This window comes from Octopus bimaculoides, chromosome 3, assembly GCF_046866305.1.
Source record: "Octopus bimaculoides isolate indiv1 chromosome 3, ASM4686630v1, whole genome shotgun sequence".
Taxonomy (NCBI): domain Eukaryota; kingdom Metazoa; phylum Mollusca; class Cephalopoda; order Octopoda; family Octopodidae; genus Octopus; species Octopus bimaculoides.
Genome location: NC_142930.1, coordinates 8,816,161 through 8,831,160, shown reverse-complemented (window position 1 = coordinate 8,831,160; position 15,000 = coordinate 8,816,161). Strand labels below are relative to the sequence as shown.

Sequence of the window (15,000 nt, the reverse complement as noted above, 5' to 3'; positions counted from 1 at the left end):
TCGAAAGGCTTATAGGTGTTGGTTAATCAACTTCATTTTTGTAGCTGAAAGCACAATCATTAACTCTGATGCTGTAAATCTTTGTAAAGAAACATTCCAAAGGGACGGCTCCTTTGGCTCTCACTTCACTCTGTCTATCTACCTTCTATCATTTATATATTACTCATTTCAGACATTGGACTATGAAGGTGTTTTGGTCTAACGCATCGACACCAGTCCTTATTTTTCATAGCTTGGCGCTTATTCTATCGGACTCTTATGCCGAACTGCTACATTACAGGTACATATACAAACTGACTGACATCGGTTGTCAAGCAGTGGTATATGACACTCAAAGTAATGAAATTATATTAAAGTATAAACAGGTGAAATTGAAAACAAATTTAAACAAAACACGAAATCTCGAAATTCTTATGGTAAAAAAAAAAAAACTGATATATTCATAAGTTCTTTTGTTTTTACATTTGCGTTGCGTTGGTGATTCTCGGGCTAAGAACACAGATATCGTATTGTGACGTAATCTGACTATTACGTTAAACACGCAGTTCGTTTGAAATTCTGAAATTGGCTAAATAGTAAAATTTTAACAGAAAGAGTCTGGTGATACGGTCTAAATATTTTCATTTTATTATTCTTCGTAATTGTTATTCATGGTAAAACCAACCGCATCAATGAATATAATGGCATTGAAAGGAAACTATAGTAATAAGAGGATACTTGAGATGGCTTATATTAACAAGAATCTGTTGAGCTGTGAGCGAAATTATCGAATATTTCCAAGTCCTTCATTGGAGTCTACGACAATGGAAGATTTTCCATCACTACTTGATAAAAGAAAAAAAGAAAAAGACTTGACTACTACAGAGACAGTTCGTATACTTTTTCTTATTGCCTTTATTGTTTATGATTTGCATTATTTCGTACATACCTTTAAGTGAAATTCGCCTTTCATTCTTCCGCAGTTAATAAAATGACTACTAGTTACTAAGAGTTGATAGAACCAACTACGTACCCTTCTCTGATCATTTACGAACTTATGTTAGTACTAAACATTATTATTATTTTATTGCAAAAGGCAAAAATAACTTTTCTATCTCTTTGTTGGCAAGCGGCAGCCAGTCTACTGTCTTACGGCTTCTTGCCTGCACCTGTAACTGGCGGTCGGGGGAGGTATATATATATATGTATATATATATATATGTATATATATATATATATATATATATATATATATATATATATATATATATATATATATATATATATATATATGTTTTCTCTTTAGCGTATAATATTTATGTTAGTGGAGCAAAAGATGATCTGAGGTGGTTAAACACTTGTAGGTGAGTGCCTAACTTCTGATGTACTAAACGGACTGTTTTGACGTATTTCGTTTATAATGGACAAATTTGATGGTTCTGTGATATTTTTAGTAAATCCGCCAATAAAACTTTCTTAAGTAACGACGTTTGGCAAACAAAACTTAATCAACTGCTGACGGTGTGACGAATGAATGTGTATAGAATATAATATTGAATATTCATGTGATAAAAATATATATTAAAGAGTGAGTACATGTGTACCGTCTGTTGCATTTAAAGTTTTTTCCTCAGGGAGTAAACTTAATTTTCGTATGATATGATTAGGGCATCTCAATCTGACAAGTAGAATCCTTTTCCATACTAAAATATTATCTCAAAGAAATCTAAGTCGTTAGCTAGGGTGGGATGGGGGTACAATGAGTAATATTTACTGCATTTTTGACTTTCAGAAAAAACAATTTTTGGCGTAGCTGTGTGTTAAGAAGCTTGCTTCCCAACTACATGGTTCTGGGTTCAGTCCCACTTCGTGGTACTTTGGGCAAGTGTTTTCTACTATAGCCTCGGGCCGACCAAAGCCTTGTAGCCTTGTGAGCGGATTTGGAAGGCGGAAACTGAAAGAAGCTCGTCGTATATATATATATATACATATATATACTACTTCGGCAAGAATGATGAAGTCTGTTTCATTGAAGAGGTTTAATAAAACTGAAACATGTCAGGAATTGTTGAAATAATTCATATAATATTCGTTATTAATTAATATTCTTTTTCCTCACAATAAATTATTTCTAGTTTTTTTTTTAATATTCCTCATTAAATATGCTAATGTTGAAAATTAAATTTTATTCAGTTTACTTTGTGTCTATTAAATTCCAATTTTAATTTGGAACTCCTCCTAGCTATAATTTTCATTAAATTTTCATACTGTGTTTGGTTTCTATGTAAGCAATTATTGCTTAATGAAAGCACTTTCCAGTTTCTCTTGTTAAACCACTAGCCGTTAAACTATTAAATTCTACTTATGGTATAGAGTTGGCTGATATGTATTCGATATAGCTTTCAAACAGAAAAGTGATGTCTCTCATAATAATCTACTAAAGTAACATCATCTATGTCACATGAGGCCTCTTGTACGTGTTCTCGACCTTCTAGAAATAGGAGGTAAATCTTCTTCGAATGACGCCCTTAATTAAAAAAAAAAATGCAAATCACATTCGATTATGTGGTTTGGGGTACATTATTCCTAGAAACCAAAAGAATAGTCGCGGTTGGAACTGATCATAGATCTGCTTGATCAGAGCTGCCCAAGGCTACGCAAAAGCTACGTCAGTGATGGCCACCACCAGTGTTATTATTATGAGTCGACTTTGCCTTTTATTCCTCCAGTCTCGATAAAATAAGTATCAGCTAAATGCTAGAGTCGATGTAGTCGACTTCCCCTTCCTATTAAAAACTACTGGCCCTGTACCAAAATTTGGAACCATTAAGTCAGCAAACTGGCAGAATCGTTACAGTGCCGGACGAAAAGCTTAACGGTATTTCTTCCGACTTTATGTTCTGAATTCAAAGTGCACCGGAGTCAACTTTGCCATTCGTCTTTTCGGGTTCGATAAAATATGTACTAGTTGAGTTTACTGGGTCGATGTGATCGACTTACTCGATTCAAACCAGAGGGTTACAACAATGTTACTGTACATTGTTGTTATAGTTGTTTATGTTGTTGTTGTTGTTGTTGTTGTTGTTGTTGTTGTTGTTGTTGTTGTTGTTGTTGTTGTTGTTGTTGTTGTTGTTGTTGTTGTTATTATTATTATTATTATTATTACTCTTTTACTCTTTTACTTGTTTCAGTCATTTGACTGCGGCCATGCTGGAGCACCACCTTTAGTCGAGCTAATCGACCCCAGGACTTATTCTTTGTAAGCCTAGTACTTATTCTATCGGTCTTTTTTGCCGAACCGCTAAGTTACGGGGACATAAACACACCAGCATCGGTTGTCAAGCGATGTTGGGGGGAACAATCACAGACACACAAACATACACACACACACACACACACACACACACACACACACACGCACACACACACACACACACACACACATATATATATATATATACATATATACGACGGGCTTCTTTCAGTTTCCGTCTACCAAATCCACTCACAAAGCTTTGGTCGGCCCGAGGCTATAGTAGAAGACACTTGCCCAAGGTACCACGCAGTGGGACTGAACCCGGAACCATGTGGTTGGTAAGCAAGCTACTTACCACACAGCCACTCCTATTATTATTATTATCATTATTATTATTATTATTATTATTATTATTATTATTATTATTATTGTTAAGTGAGAGAGCAGTGCATACCATCAAAGTGACACTGGGGTAAAATATACGGAGCCCAGTACACCCATCATGACTAGCCGTCTGATAAGGGTACACCAGGCACATGCATCACAACCACATGTGCACCACATGGTGATCTCATCAAGATAAACAACGCATGACTTTGCAGGTGCAGCCCAGTTGGAATTTTCTTAATGGCGAATAGCCCATCCCGTTCAAATGGTCCTTGAATAAGGGTTGTTTAAGGATGTTTAACGAAACACCCATGTTTCCAAGGCTGAATTATTTAAATTCCAAAAAGTTCTTCTCAACACATGGCTATGATGCTCCCCCACTACTTCTACTCGTGATCAGAGATGCACATATCGTCAGCCACCAAGGGACATGCTCAACTGGTTAAGGTCAAACGACTGACAAGCAAATCTGTGGTATTAAGCAGAATATTTGCTGAAGCCCATCTTTTATACCATTATTATTATTATTATTATTATTATTATTATTATTATTATTATTATTATTATTATTATTATTATTATTATTATTCGTAATACAACATGTAATAGTTGTTGCTTAGTCCCAGGTCTGCCCTGGTTGTTTTAAGTAACGCTAAACAAAATACATCTCGTGATACATTATTCAGTGTGTCTTGCTTTGGACATGGTTTGAATAAAATTTGGTCGACATTTCTAGCAATCAAGCGACGGAATACAGGGTCTCTTGGTGGATCCTTATGTGCTCATTAATAAATACTGAAGGAGTATTCTAATGATCTTTAGTTATAACACAGGACTGTGAATGTGTAACTGACTGTAAGGCCGTCGTATAGAGATATCAGTAGGTGTATTCTCTTTTTAGTACACAATACGAGTCCCTTTGTGTCGTAAAATTGTATATTGCTCATTATTAGGGAATACTACTGGCAAAACTAGATATATTTCTAACGATATAACATGCACACACACACACACACACACACACACACACACACACACACACACACACACACACACACACATACACATATATGCATACACACATACATATGCATACATACACATGCATATGCGTGAATGTTTATATATATGTACGATGCGGTATTGCGTCTATCTATCTATCTATCTATCTATCTACCTATCTATCTGTCTATCTATCTATCTATCTATCTATCTATCTATCTATCTATCTATCTATCTATCTAATAAAAAATAGGTAAAAAATCTTTTAAATTTCCAAAGGTAAAAAAAAAAATGATAACTGTAAAACATAAATACGTCAACCTCAATGCGAAATATTACACAAAATTTAAAAGCCAAAAGAAAAAGAAAAAAAACCCATCCGAAACTGAAAAACAAATAACTGAAACACTACAAAGATGACTTCACAAAAAATCGCACATCCATTGCGTGCACACGCACACACACACACACATTCACAAACCCCCTTTTACATACACACACATATATTCACACAGAGTTGAAACACTGTTTGATTTATCTTTTTCAGCGTACTATTTTCATCATCCCACTACCATGTATGACATCACCCCTTCCTTCCTTATTCATCTATCAACCCTTCCTTTCTCATTCATAAACACAAGAGTATTATTATAGTAGATTATCTCGCAACCATGGGTGCTATGAAAAAATACAAAGCCGATCAACAACACCGGATCATTCATCTGTGTAATTTTTCGCGCAATTCCACCCAGCTGCTTGACCGTGAATCTCAAGACAAGAAAGAATCGTCCATGTGAAATTTATATATATATATATATATATTCTATCCTAGGCACAAAGCCAGAAATTTTTGGGGAAGGGAGCCAGTCGATTAGATCGACCCCAGTATGCAACTGGTAATTAATTTATCGATACCGGGAGGATGAAAGGCAAAGTCAACCTCGGCGGAATTTGAACTCATAACGTAAAGGCAGACGAAATACCACTAAGCATTTCGTTTATATATATATATATATATATATATATATATATATATGATAGATCGCTAGCCACTACACATTCTTTATTTTCTCTCCTTGTTTCTTTCTGTTATTTTTTTTTCTGTGGAAGAGCATAGGTTCGAAACGTTAAAGACTTTTTCACTTTCCGAGCGTTAAACTAATACATGTGTTGTCTACACCACCTGTCTTCGTCTTTTTTTTTTGTGAATTCTCCCTATATATATATATATATATATATAGACGGTTTAGATATAGATTCAAGGCTTGAATATGGTACTTATGCGAAGGCACCCGAATTTCATATCCCAAAAGGATGGGTGATTAAAATCAAATAATAAGCAACACGGATTTCAAAAGTGATTGCAGTACGCACGTTTCATGCTACTTCAATTTATTTAAGTAATGTGAGCATTACCTTAAATGCAATATGAAGAGCAATCTTCAGCTGCACGAAAAAATGTAGAAAAAAGACATATTACAAATGTGGCAACATATTAAAACCAAGTGGGAGAGAGCAGAGGAAGAATATATAAGTCCATCTTGACATAGCAGGGTCTATCAGGCTATATATATATATATATATATATATATATATATATATATATATATATATATATATATATATGTATACACATGCATATGTGTCAAAAAGTCACTGATAGGAGTATGTGTCGAGGGTTCGTATGTTTTCGGCACTGTTTTTTTTTGTGTTTTTTAGTTTAACCCTCGGAAGTACTTAATCCTCAAGTTGCCAGTGCCATTAGCTGTTAGAGAGACACAGTTCCGGGATCCTAAACATCTTTCAGCGATGCGTTCAAGCCGTTCTGTAAATATAACAATGTGCCCTGTTAGACTAACTTGTTTGATTAATTTGGAGTCTTGTGTACACCCTCTATCATGAGAAACTCAAACGTTTCATATACACATATACAAACACAGTCATATAATCAGTGTGTGTGTGTGTGTGTGTATGCGTGATTTTGTAAAAGCAAACGAAACGAAGAAAGCAAAACTGCTCGAAACTACTAGTGATAAACTTTTTCAGGTTTCTGCTACTTTCTTTTATATATATCGTCACATGAAATCCTTGATAACGAGTGTAAGGTATTCGAAACGTTGTCAAGAGAACAATGAGGGCGCTGTAAGTCATATTTATGACTTGCCTCCACAAACGATGTAAGATAAATCGCAATATTAGATCTTGAGAAGCATCAACACGCATTACTACTACTACTACTACTACTACTACTACTACTACTACTACTACTACTGCTGCTGCTGCTGCTGGTGGTGGTGGTGGTGGTGGTGCTGCTACTACTACTACTACTACTACTACTACTACTACTACTACTACTACTATCCACAGCACAAGACCGAATAACGTAGAAAGTATTTTTGTTGTTGCTGTACATCACTATAACTCCCCCCTCTCTCTCTCTCTCTCTCTCTCTCTATCTATCTATCTTTCTCTCACTACCCACTTCTCTCTCTCCGCCTTTGTATGTTTCTCGGTTTCTCTAACATTTACTTCAAATGGAGGGCGAAGGTTAGAAATTTATATCTCACCTCTTAATATATGAGACACACTTCGGCGGGTGAACGTTAATTCTTACCCGCTGACTAGTTTGAACCTATTGTTTCTCTCGTTGAATATGATAATAAATACACAATCAATAAGAGAAGAAGCTGAAAATTTACATTGAAATTTAACAGAAATTCACAGCACATAAATCAGGTTTAGTGTTAAACTGCTCCGCGGTTAACAATCTAGCTTCCAGGAAAGTCTGTTATTGTTTAGATATAGAGAATGCTCCTTAAACATGTATCAGATTAGTTGATGTTGTTGTGGTTGTTTCGGTTGATGGTGTGCTGTTTATGATGGCATTCAAATCGTCAATATATTGACTGAAGCTGGAGTTGAGTCTGCAGTTCTTCAGTTTGGCAGTGCCATCAGATTTCCTGCCTTTCCTATTGACGTCAGTAACACTCGTATAGAGTATGGCAGGCTTTTGACATTTGTTTACAACACCGCTACCGTGCAATCTTTCCCGATTTCATGATGGATAAAGTAGTGAGGAGATTTAGGTACAACGTTTCTATCAGGCAGATTTTTTATAATACGAAAGTAATGTTTATTCAAATGAACAAGGCCCTTAAGAAGCAAATATCGCCGTATTAAGTAAAAACCTTTTGCTCATATAATGCATTACACTGTCTTCTATGGTTATTTTTATAACATAATTTTGCTCTTAGTTTTTTTCTAACATGATTTACTTAGTTCTTGGGTTACCTATAACAGATATCAATGAGTCTACGACAAAAGTAGATGTACTGTTTATTTAATTCGGAATTAATTATTATCGATCGAAAAGAAAAAAAAACCCCACAAAAACAAAACAAAAAAGACCAAAAAACAAAGACAAAAAAAAAAACGAACTGTTGGAGTTTATGTTGTATCCCTTTATGTCCCATAACTTAGCGGCTCGATAAATACAAAACTGAAATAAGTACGAGGGTGAATAAGATTGACTATAAACCCTTAAAAGGCTATTCCCCAGATATGGCCACAGTCCAATGAGTAAAACCAGTATGAAGGAAAACAAAAAGAAAAAAGTGACAAGGAAGTTGAAATGATCGTATTTTAAGGCTGACATTAACGAGGTGTTGACATATCGGTGTGTACTGTAAATATATGCGGTTACATATTGAATAAATAATTAGCAATTAAAAATTACCTTTACATCTCATACTACTACAGCTTTAAACAGCAACAAGTTATATTCATAAGCAATAAGAACGTGTATTGTTTTTAGGTTAACTCATGAATAATTTCAAGAAAAAGAATGATTTATAAGGACGGAAAGTAAATACACTGAACTGGTCTGTAAACAATTGCCACCGATAACTATGATGTAGCTGAGATGATATTAGAGTGCCGGACTAAATCTAACGGTAAAACAATATTGCATTTACATTCGTCTCTTGTGGTTCGAGGATCAAATTTTACTTGACTTATATACTTTTTATCCATCTTCGACCAATAATGAAGATATCACAATACATTGCGCATACTATAATTAAAAGTGGATTTTACCTACGTAAGAAACATAGCAAACGAGAAGAGATGGAGACCGTAAGTTGTAGATTGACCTGGTATTCTGGTATACTAGCAGCCAAATCTCCCTCAAATCACTCTCTAGCGTCTTAGAAAAGCAGGACACATTGGAAAATGTAGTCCAACATATACTATATCTAAATTATAAGAGTGGAACATTCACGAGCGAAGGTCAACTCGATCAGGGATGACCTAGGGTTAAACAAGAACTTACATTGATAATTATTACAATAGTATAATTATTTGGAGAGTTACAATTAGAAAATTTAAGATCTCAGTAGATAAATTGGTGGGAACGAAACTGTTGAAATGGGACGAAACTTCTACGTCGGTTGTGTATATTATATAATATATATATATATATATATATATATATATAGGATAAATATCCCGGTCTCTTTATACACATACATACACACACACACACACACACACACACATATATATATATATATATACACGTATATATATATATATATATATATATATATATATCCCGCTCTGTTTATATATATATATATATATATATATATATATATATATATATATATATATATATATATATATATATAGGTAAATGATAGGGTTGCCTCAATCCTTCAGGGGTAGTCTGAAGCATCCAAGCAACCAGGGGATGTTTAAATCCAGAGGCACTCCTGGGGATCACCTGTATATATATATATATATATATATATATATATATATATATATGTGTGTGTGTAATGTAATATACGGCTAAGATAAAGGCAAAGAAACTGGGGGTTTCTATGACTGGTCAGCAGTATAATCGAGTGGAAGAGGAGGGGGTGATGCGGAAAACAGACCGGGAAGCAGATCAAGAAATGAAGAGAGAATGGTAATTAGTAAGCAGGATAGATGACGAGTAGAGTGGCAAATGTTGAACATCATTTTTAAAGGGACCAAAAGTAAACTATTTATCGTGAAAGATATTATCAGGATCACTCTGAAGACATAGATTGTAAGAAAGCTATTATGTGTGTGTGTGTGTGTGTGTGTGTGTGTGTGTGTATGCTTTTAATATCTTGTGGTTTGTTTAGAATAATCGGACAGTTAACGGTAAACAAACATCAGATAAGAGTAAACATTGTCGGATTCATTTTTGCTATTCTAATGAAACTATATCTTATAAATATATATATGTTTCTGTATGGCAACACTGTAGATACTATGTGTGTTCTCCACACTGTCGTGTAATGTTCTTATTTCTTGCATACCTCTGTCAACACTAATATATAGACGTGTAGTTGTAGTCGTCTCTATTCATATCATGAAATATATATGCAGGCATGCATACACGCAGGTGTGACTGTGTGTGTGTGTATGAAAATTATATATTACAGTTATTAAAAAACATACAAATATGAATACATGTAATATATATTTTAAAGTAAATTTGTTTTTGTTTTTGTGATGAATCTGGCGTGTCATTATTGGATTTTCAAAGAATACAAAAGGCTGCGAATGCATTTTACAGGAGAGAAAGAACGATGGAGTGAAAAGACAGGAAGAAAATCTATGAGAATGTCAACAGAGGGGAATGTGTATGAAGCAAGCGTCTGTATAACGGAGTGAACGATGGAGCCAGCCTATATGGGAATTGATTGAAAGACAGTAAATTCACTGGGAAGATGAATATTATAAAGAGACTACCATAAAATATAATGAAAAATATATGCATGTTGCTATGGAAAAATACAAAGATTTTTTTTTCGAAGATACAGAAATTGAAGTCAGATTATCATTATAAAATAAATATAAAAGTCATTGAATTAAAATTGATGTGAAATTCAACCTATAAGAAGAACAGATTTAGAGAAGATGAGTAAAATAAACAAAATCTATTGTTATCGTAAAAGCTGGTAGAGAAGGAAAATAAAGTGACAACTTACAATTTAAATTTAACTATGTATGTTGAATAGTTATTCCATTATAATTTTGGACCGAATCAACGGGCAAAGAAGAGATAATATACAAAGAGTTCTTCTTGCTTTGTTAGCAGTGGAACAATTGTATTAGAGCCACTCGTTTCTCTTCACAATCGTTTCCATCTGTCTTCATATGTACGCACATATACACGTATAGACACACATATACATACCATTTACACGTCTTTATATAACACTCATGCACATACGTAGACAGTCACTTCTAACTGATTTTACACTTACACACTTTGTATGTATGTATGTATGTATGTATGTATGTATGTATGGACGCGTTTTTTTTTTATTTACCTTTACGTTCACAGAAGAGTACATATATGACATTTTCACGCCATTCACATGCACCGTCTGACACACACACGTCTATTTCTGTCTATTTTTACATACGCGAACACACATTCATATGCACATATATACATAAGTATACACATGTGACAACACTAATATACATTTTCTTTTGATATTTCTATGTACGCTTTCAAATATCTAAACAAACAAATATCCACAAACATCTACACTTGAGTCACACGTTTGAATACTTTAATATTTCCTCTTTTTTTTCAATAAACATTTTTGTGAACTATACGTTACAGCGTGCACGCGTGCTCACACACACACACACACACACACACACACACACACACACACACACACACACACACACACACATCTTTCGTCTCAATTTCAGAACTCTTGAACCCTGTTTAACACCACCGCCAGCTGCCTTCAGCTGAATTTCTTTCTGTTGTAAGCATTGCACTTCTGACTCTGGCCTGTGAATGCCTGATCCCTTCACTCCTATCAGCTCTAGAGGCCCCGAAAAAGATACGAAAATACATTAGAACATTTACTGTCGCTTCATTCTTTGAAACTTGTTGTTACTATTGTTTAACTCCACGTCTGCCTTAATCGGGTAGACATAATCGAAGACATGCAAGCTATGACCCTCTTCTCATATTTTTCTGGGCATACTTTTTCAGCGTGTCCCTAGATTTTTAAGCCGGTAGAGTGTGATTTGTGGGGGATTTGGCTGCTGTTTCTAGCAGGTTGAGTGGTGATTTGGAAATCCCATCCCCAGTCTCAGGTGCTGAGGTGGACTTTTTTTCTAGAGTCGATAAAATGAATACCAGTGATAGCATGCGGTATATATTCAATCAAGTGTAACCATTACTCTCTATCATTGTGTCTCAGTAAAAAAAATCGACAGATTTCACCTGGTTGTAAACGGGAATCAAACACCGTAGACTGTAAAATAGATCACAGCGAGCTAACTCCACTAAACGGTTTCGATTCTCGGTCGTAGTAACTTTACTTCAAATTACACCGTTAAAGGCTAACAGAAATACACGAAAACCACACAATATCTCCTCTCTACATTATTAATATATATATATATATATATATATATATAACTGCCAAATTCCCCTCAAATGACACCTTACCGTCTTAAAGAAAAGGCGCATTAGATACATATATATATATGTATTTGAAACCATAGCGTATGTAAATGATCATTATTGCTTAACAAAGTAGTTTTTGGTTCCCTAACGGGGAAAGGATACAATGAGGCGTCTCTATGTGATCGTTCGACTTGTTAAATATAATAGCCATGTCGCACTGAGTTTATATCCTTTGTTGCTGGCACTCCGTCGCTTACGACAACGAGGGTTCCAGTTGATCCGATCAACGGAACAGCCTGCTCGTGAAAGTAACGTGTAAGTGGCTGAGAACTCCACAGACACGTGTACCTTTAACGTAGTTCTCGGGGATATTCAGCGTGACACAGTGTGACAAGGCTGACCCTTTGAATTACAGGTACTACAGAAACAGGAAGTAAGAGTGAGCGAAAGTTGTGGTGAAAGAGTACAGCAGGGTTCGCCACTATCCCCTGCCGGAGCCTCGTGGAGCTTTAGGTGTTTTCGCTCAGTGAGAGAAAGTTGTGGTGAAAGAGTACAGCAGGGTTCGCCCCCATCCCCTGCCGGAGCCTCATGGAGCTTTAGGTGTTTTCGCTCAATAAACACTCACAACGCCCGGTCTGGGAATCGAAACCGCGATCCTATGACCGCAAGTCCGCTGCCGTTACCACTGGGCCATTGCGCCTCCACGGTTATATCCTATAGTTTATGAAAAAGAATGACACATAAAGCAACAGTTGTTGAATACGCAATGGTCACGGGAAGAACGCTTTTGATGTCAGGTTTTCTTAAACAGGACTAATCCGGTGCTAAGCATCAGCAGCAACTCACTGTGAGACGAACCCGTAACTGGACCGATTCTCATTTAAACCACGTCCATCTCCGTGTTCGTCGGTAATAGATTTCGGAAAGGCTTGTTTGTGGAAAAATTGTCATTTCACTGTTCCGTAAAATACTTTTGTACATGAGCGCAGGTGTGTGTGTGTGTGTGTAATTAGTAATTTGCTTCCAAATCAGATGGTTCCGTGTTCAGTCCCACTGCATAACACCTTCGGCAAGTGTCTTCTAGTATAGCTTTGAACCGACCAAAGCCTTGAGAGTGGGTTTGGTAGATGGAATCTGAAAGAAGCTCGTCGTATATATATATATATATATATATATATATATATATATATATATATATATAATGTGATGTGTGTGTGTATTTCTCCCCTACCACAGCCTGATAACTGGTTTTGGTGCGTTTACGTCCCAGTAACTTTACGGTTCGGCAATGTGTGATAGAATTAGTACCACCTTAAAAACATATAAGTGCCGGGGTCGATTCGTTCGACTGAAGTTCTTCAAGTATGTGCCCGAGTATGACCGCAGTCTATTGACATTAGACACATTCCAATTTCAGCAGCGCATATTTAAGGAAAGCAAAAATGGTTTTAGTGATTTAAAGTATATAATATTTAAAGCAACTTTGATAGTGGCGATTTGGCAGAACCGTTAGTATATCGCGCAAACTGCTTACTGGTATCCTCTGGTTTCAAATTCCACCAAGGTCGTCATTCCGTTTTTTTAAAAATCTCTATTGGGTTCGACAAAATAAGTTCCAGCTGAGCATTGGGGGTCGATATTATCGTCTTACCCACTCCACCAAAATTGCTGGCCTTGTGCCAAGATCTGAAACCAATACTTAAAGCAACTTCGCATGTAGGACATGAGGTGATTTTTCTGAGAAAAAAAGAAGCGCTTCTCATATACCATCAAACAGAGGTAATATTTATTCCTACTTAAACGGGATATTCTGTTAGAACAAACTATACTGATGTAGTTGCCACAAGAGAAGCTCTCATATTGGCTTTTGATGCAAAATGTACTTTTGTTTATGTCACACACGGGGAGATAAATCCCTGCCGTCTTCAGCACCGAGACCATCTGATCACGTGATTCCGACGCTTCTTAGTTTTGTCAATGATGGACACGCAACCGCTAGAAATAGCAGCGATTCATCTCACCATGAAACAAGGTGCTTATTAAACAAGGTTTACCACAGTTACATTTTTTTTTATTATGTTCCACAAAATAGATGCAAGTTCTCAATGGGAAGAGTCCACAAACCTGCTGTCATTCCCATTTTTATTACCTTAATCTATTTTCATTTAGTATCGTCTCAGATATCAAACAAGTCTACTCCTTCGCCCCCGACAAACTTTTTCACCACTATAACCATTACCGCGTCAATAAGTCTGCTGGAGCCGGTTGACCGGGGATAAAGAAACACCACAATGGTCATCATCACAATCGCTCAACTATGAGACACGGCCATCTCCATAGCATAACAACGATGATCACCACAACCACCATAAAACCTACCTTCTCAGCTAATATTAAAGAAAAGCAACTATGATCATCATGACTAAACGATATACCACCACCTCAGATTTATCCACCTTCCCAACCATCATACCATTCACTCGAACCAATAGAATAGCTGCTTGATCTGCAAAATAGAGCGGCCAAATTCCCCGGAAACAGCACCGAGCCATCTTAAATAAAGGAAAGGCCAGACAATGTAAAATCTGACGTCTCCCTCCTCCCCTCTCTAGATAGATAGACAGGTATATCTACGTACATACACACACACACACATACGAGTATTTGTATGCATATTTCTGTTTGAGTTTCAGTTACGCAGAAGCCATCTATCTATCTTTCTCTCTCTCTCTCTCTCTCTCTCTCTCTCTCTCTCTCTCTCTCTCTCTCTATCTATCTATCTATCTATCTGTCTAATATAATATGGTTAGTGCAGAAATGTCTTTGGTTATTGGTGTCCCCAATCAGGACTGACCTGGGCTAAACAATAAAAATGCTCACAACAACCACCACACTT

General features: G+C 36.0%; 2 protein-coding genes across 6 annotated transcripts in view; one reads left to right on the top strand and one right to left on the bottom strand.

The window, feature by feature from the left end:
• LOC106883662 (acetylcholinesterase) overlaps positions 1 to 15,000 on the bottom strand; it is a 179,503-nt gene that overhangs the window by 96,214 nt on the left and 68,289 nt on the right. The window contains exon 1 of one of the 2 annotated variants that reach the window (XM_052966652.2): positions 10,651 to 10,940. The exons of the other annotated variant lie outside the window; for it this stretch is intronic. The gene's annotated coding sequence lies outside the window, so the exon portion shown is untranslated. Of the gene's footprint in view, positions 1 to 10,650; positions 10,941 to 15,000 lie in introns of those variants that run through there. 2 annotated transcript variants of the gene reach the window in all.
• The window catches only part of LOC149136447 (uncharacterized), a 369,279-nt gene continuing 354,794 nt past the window's right edge, over positions 516 to 15,000 (top strand). Inside the window, exons 1-2 of one of the 4 annotated variants that reach the window (XR_016240972.1) lie at positions 732 to 869; positions 1,772 to 1,902. Coding sequence is in view for 1 of the 4 variants with exons in the window: in XM_089348539.1 (XP_089204665.1) it covers positions 651 to 869 (219 nt within the window). In the remaining 3 variants the exon portion in view is untranslated. Of the gene's footprint in view, positions 870 to 1,771; positions 1,903 to 10,235; positions 10,374 to 15,000 lie in introns of those variants that run through there. The other 3 variants (XR_016240973.1, XM_089348539.1, XR_016240971.1) reach the window with 3 other exon arrangements.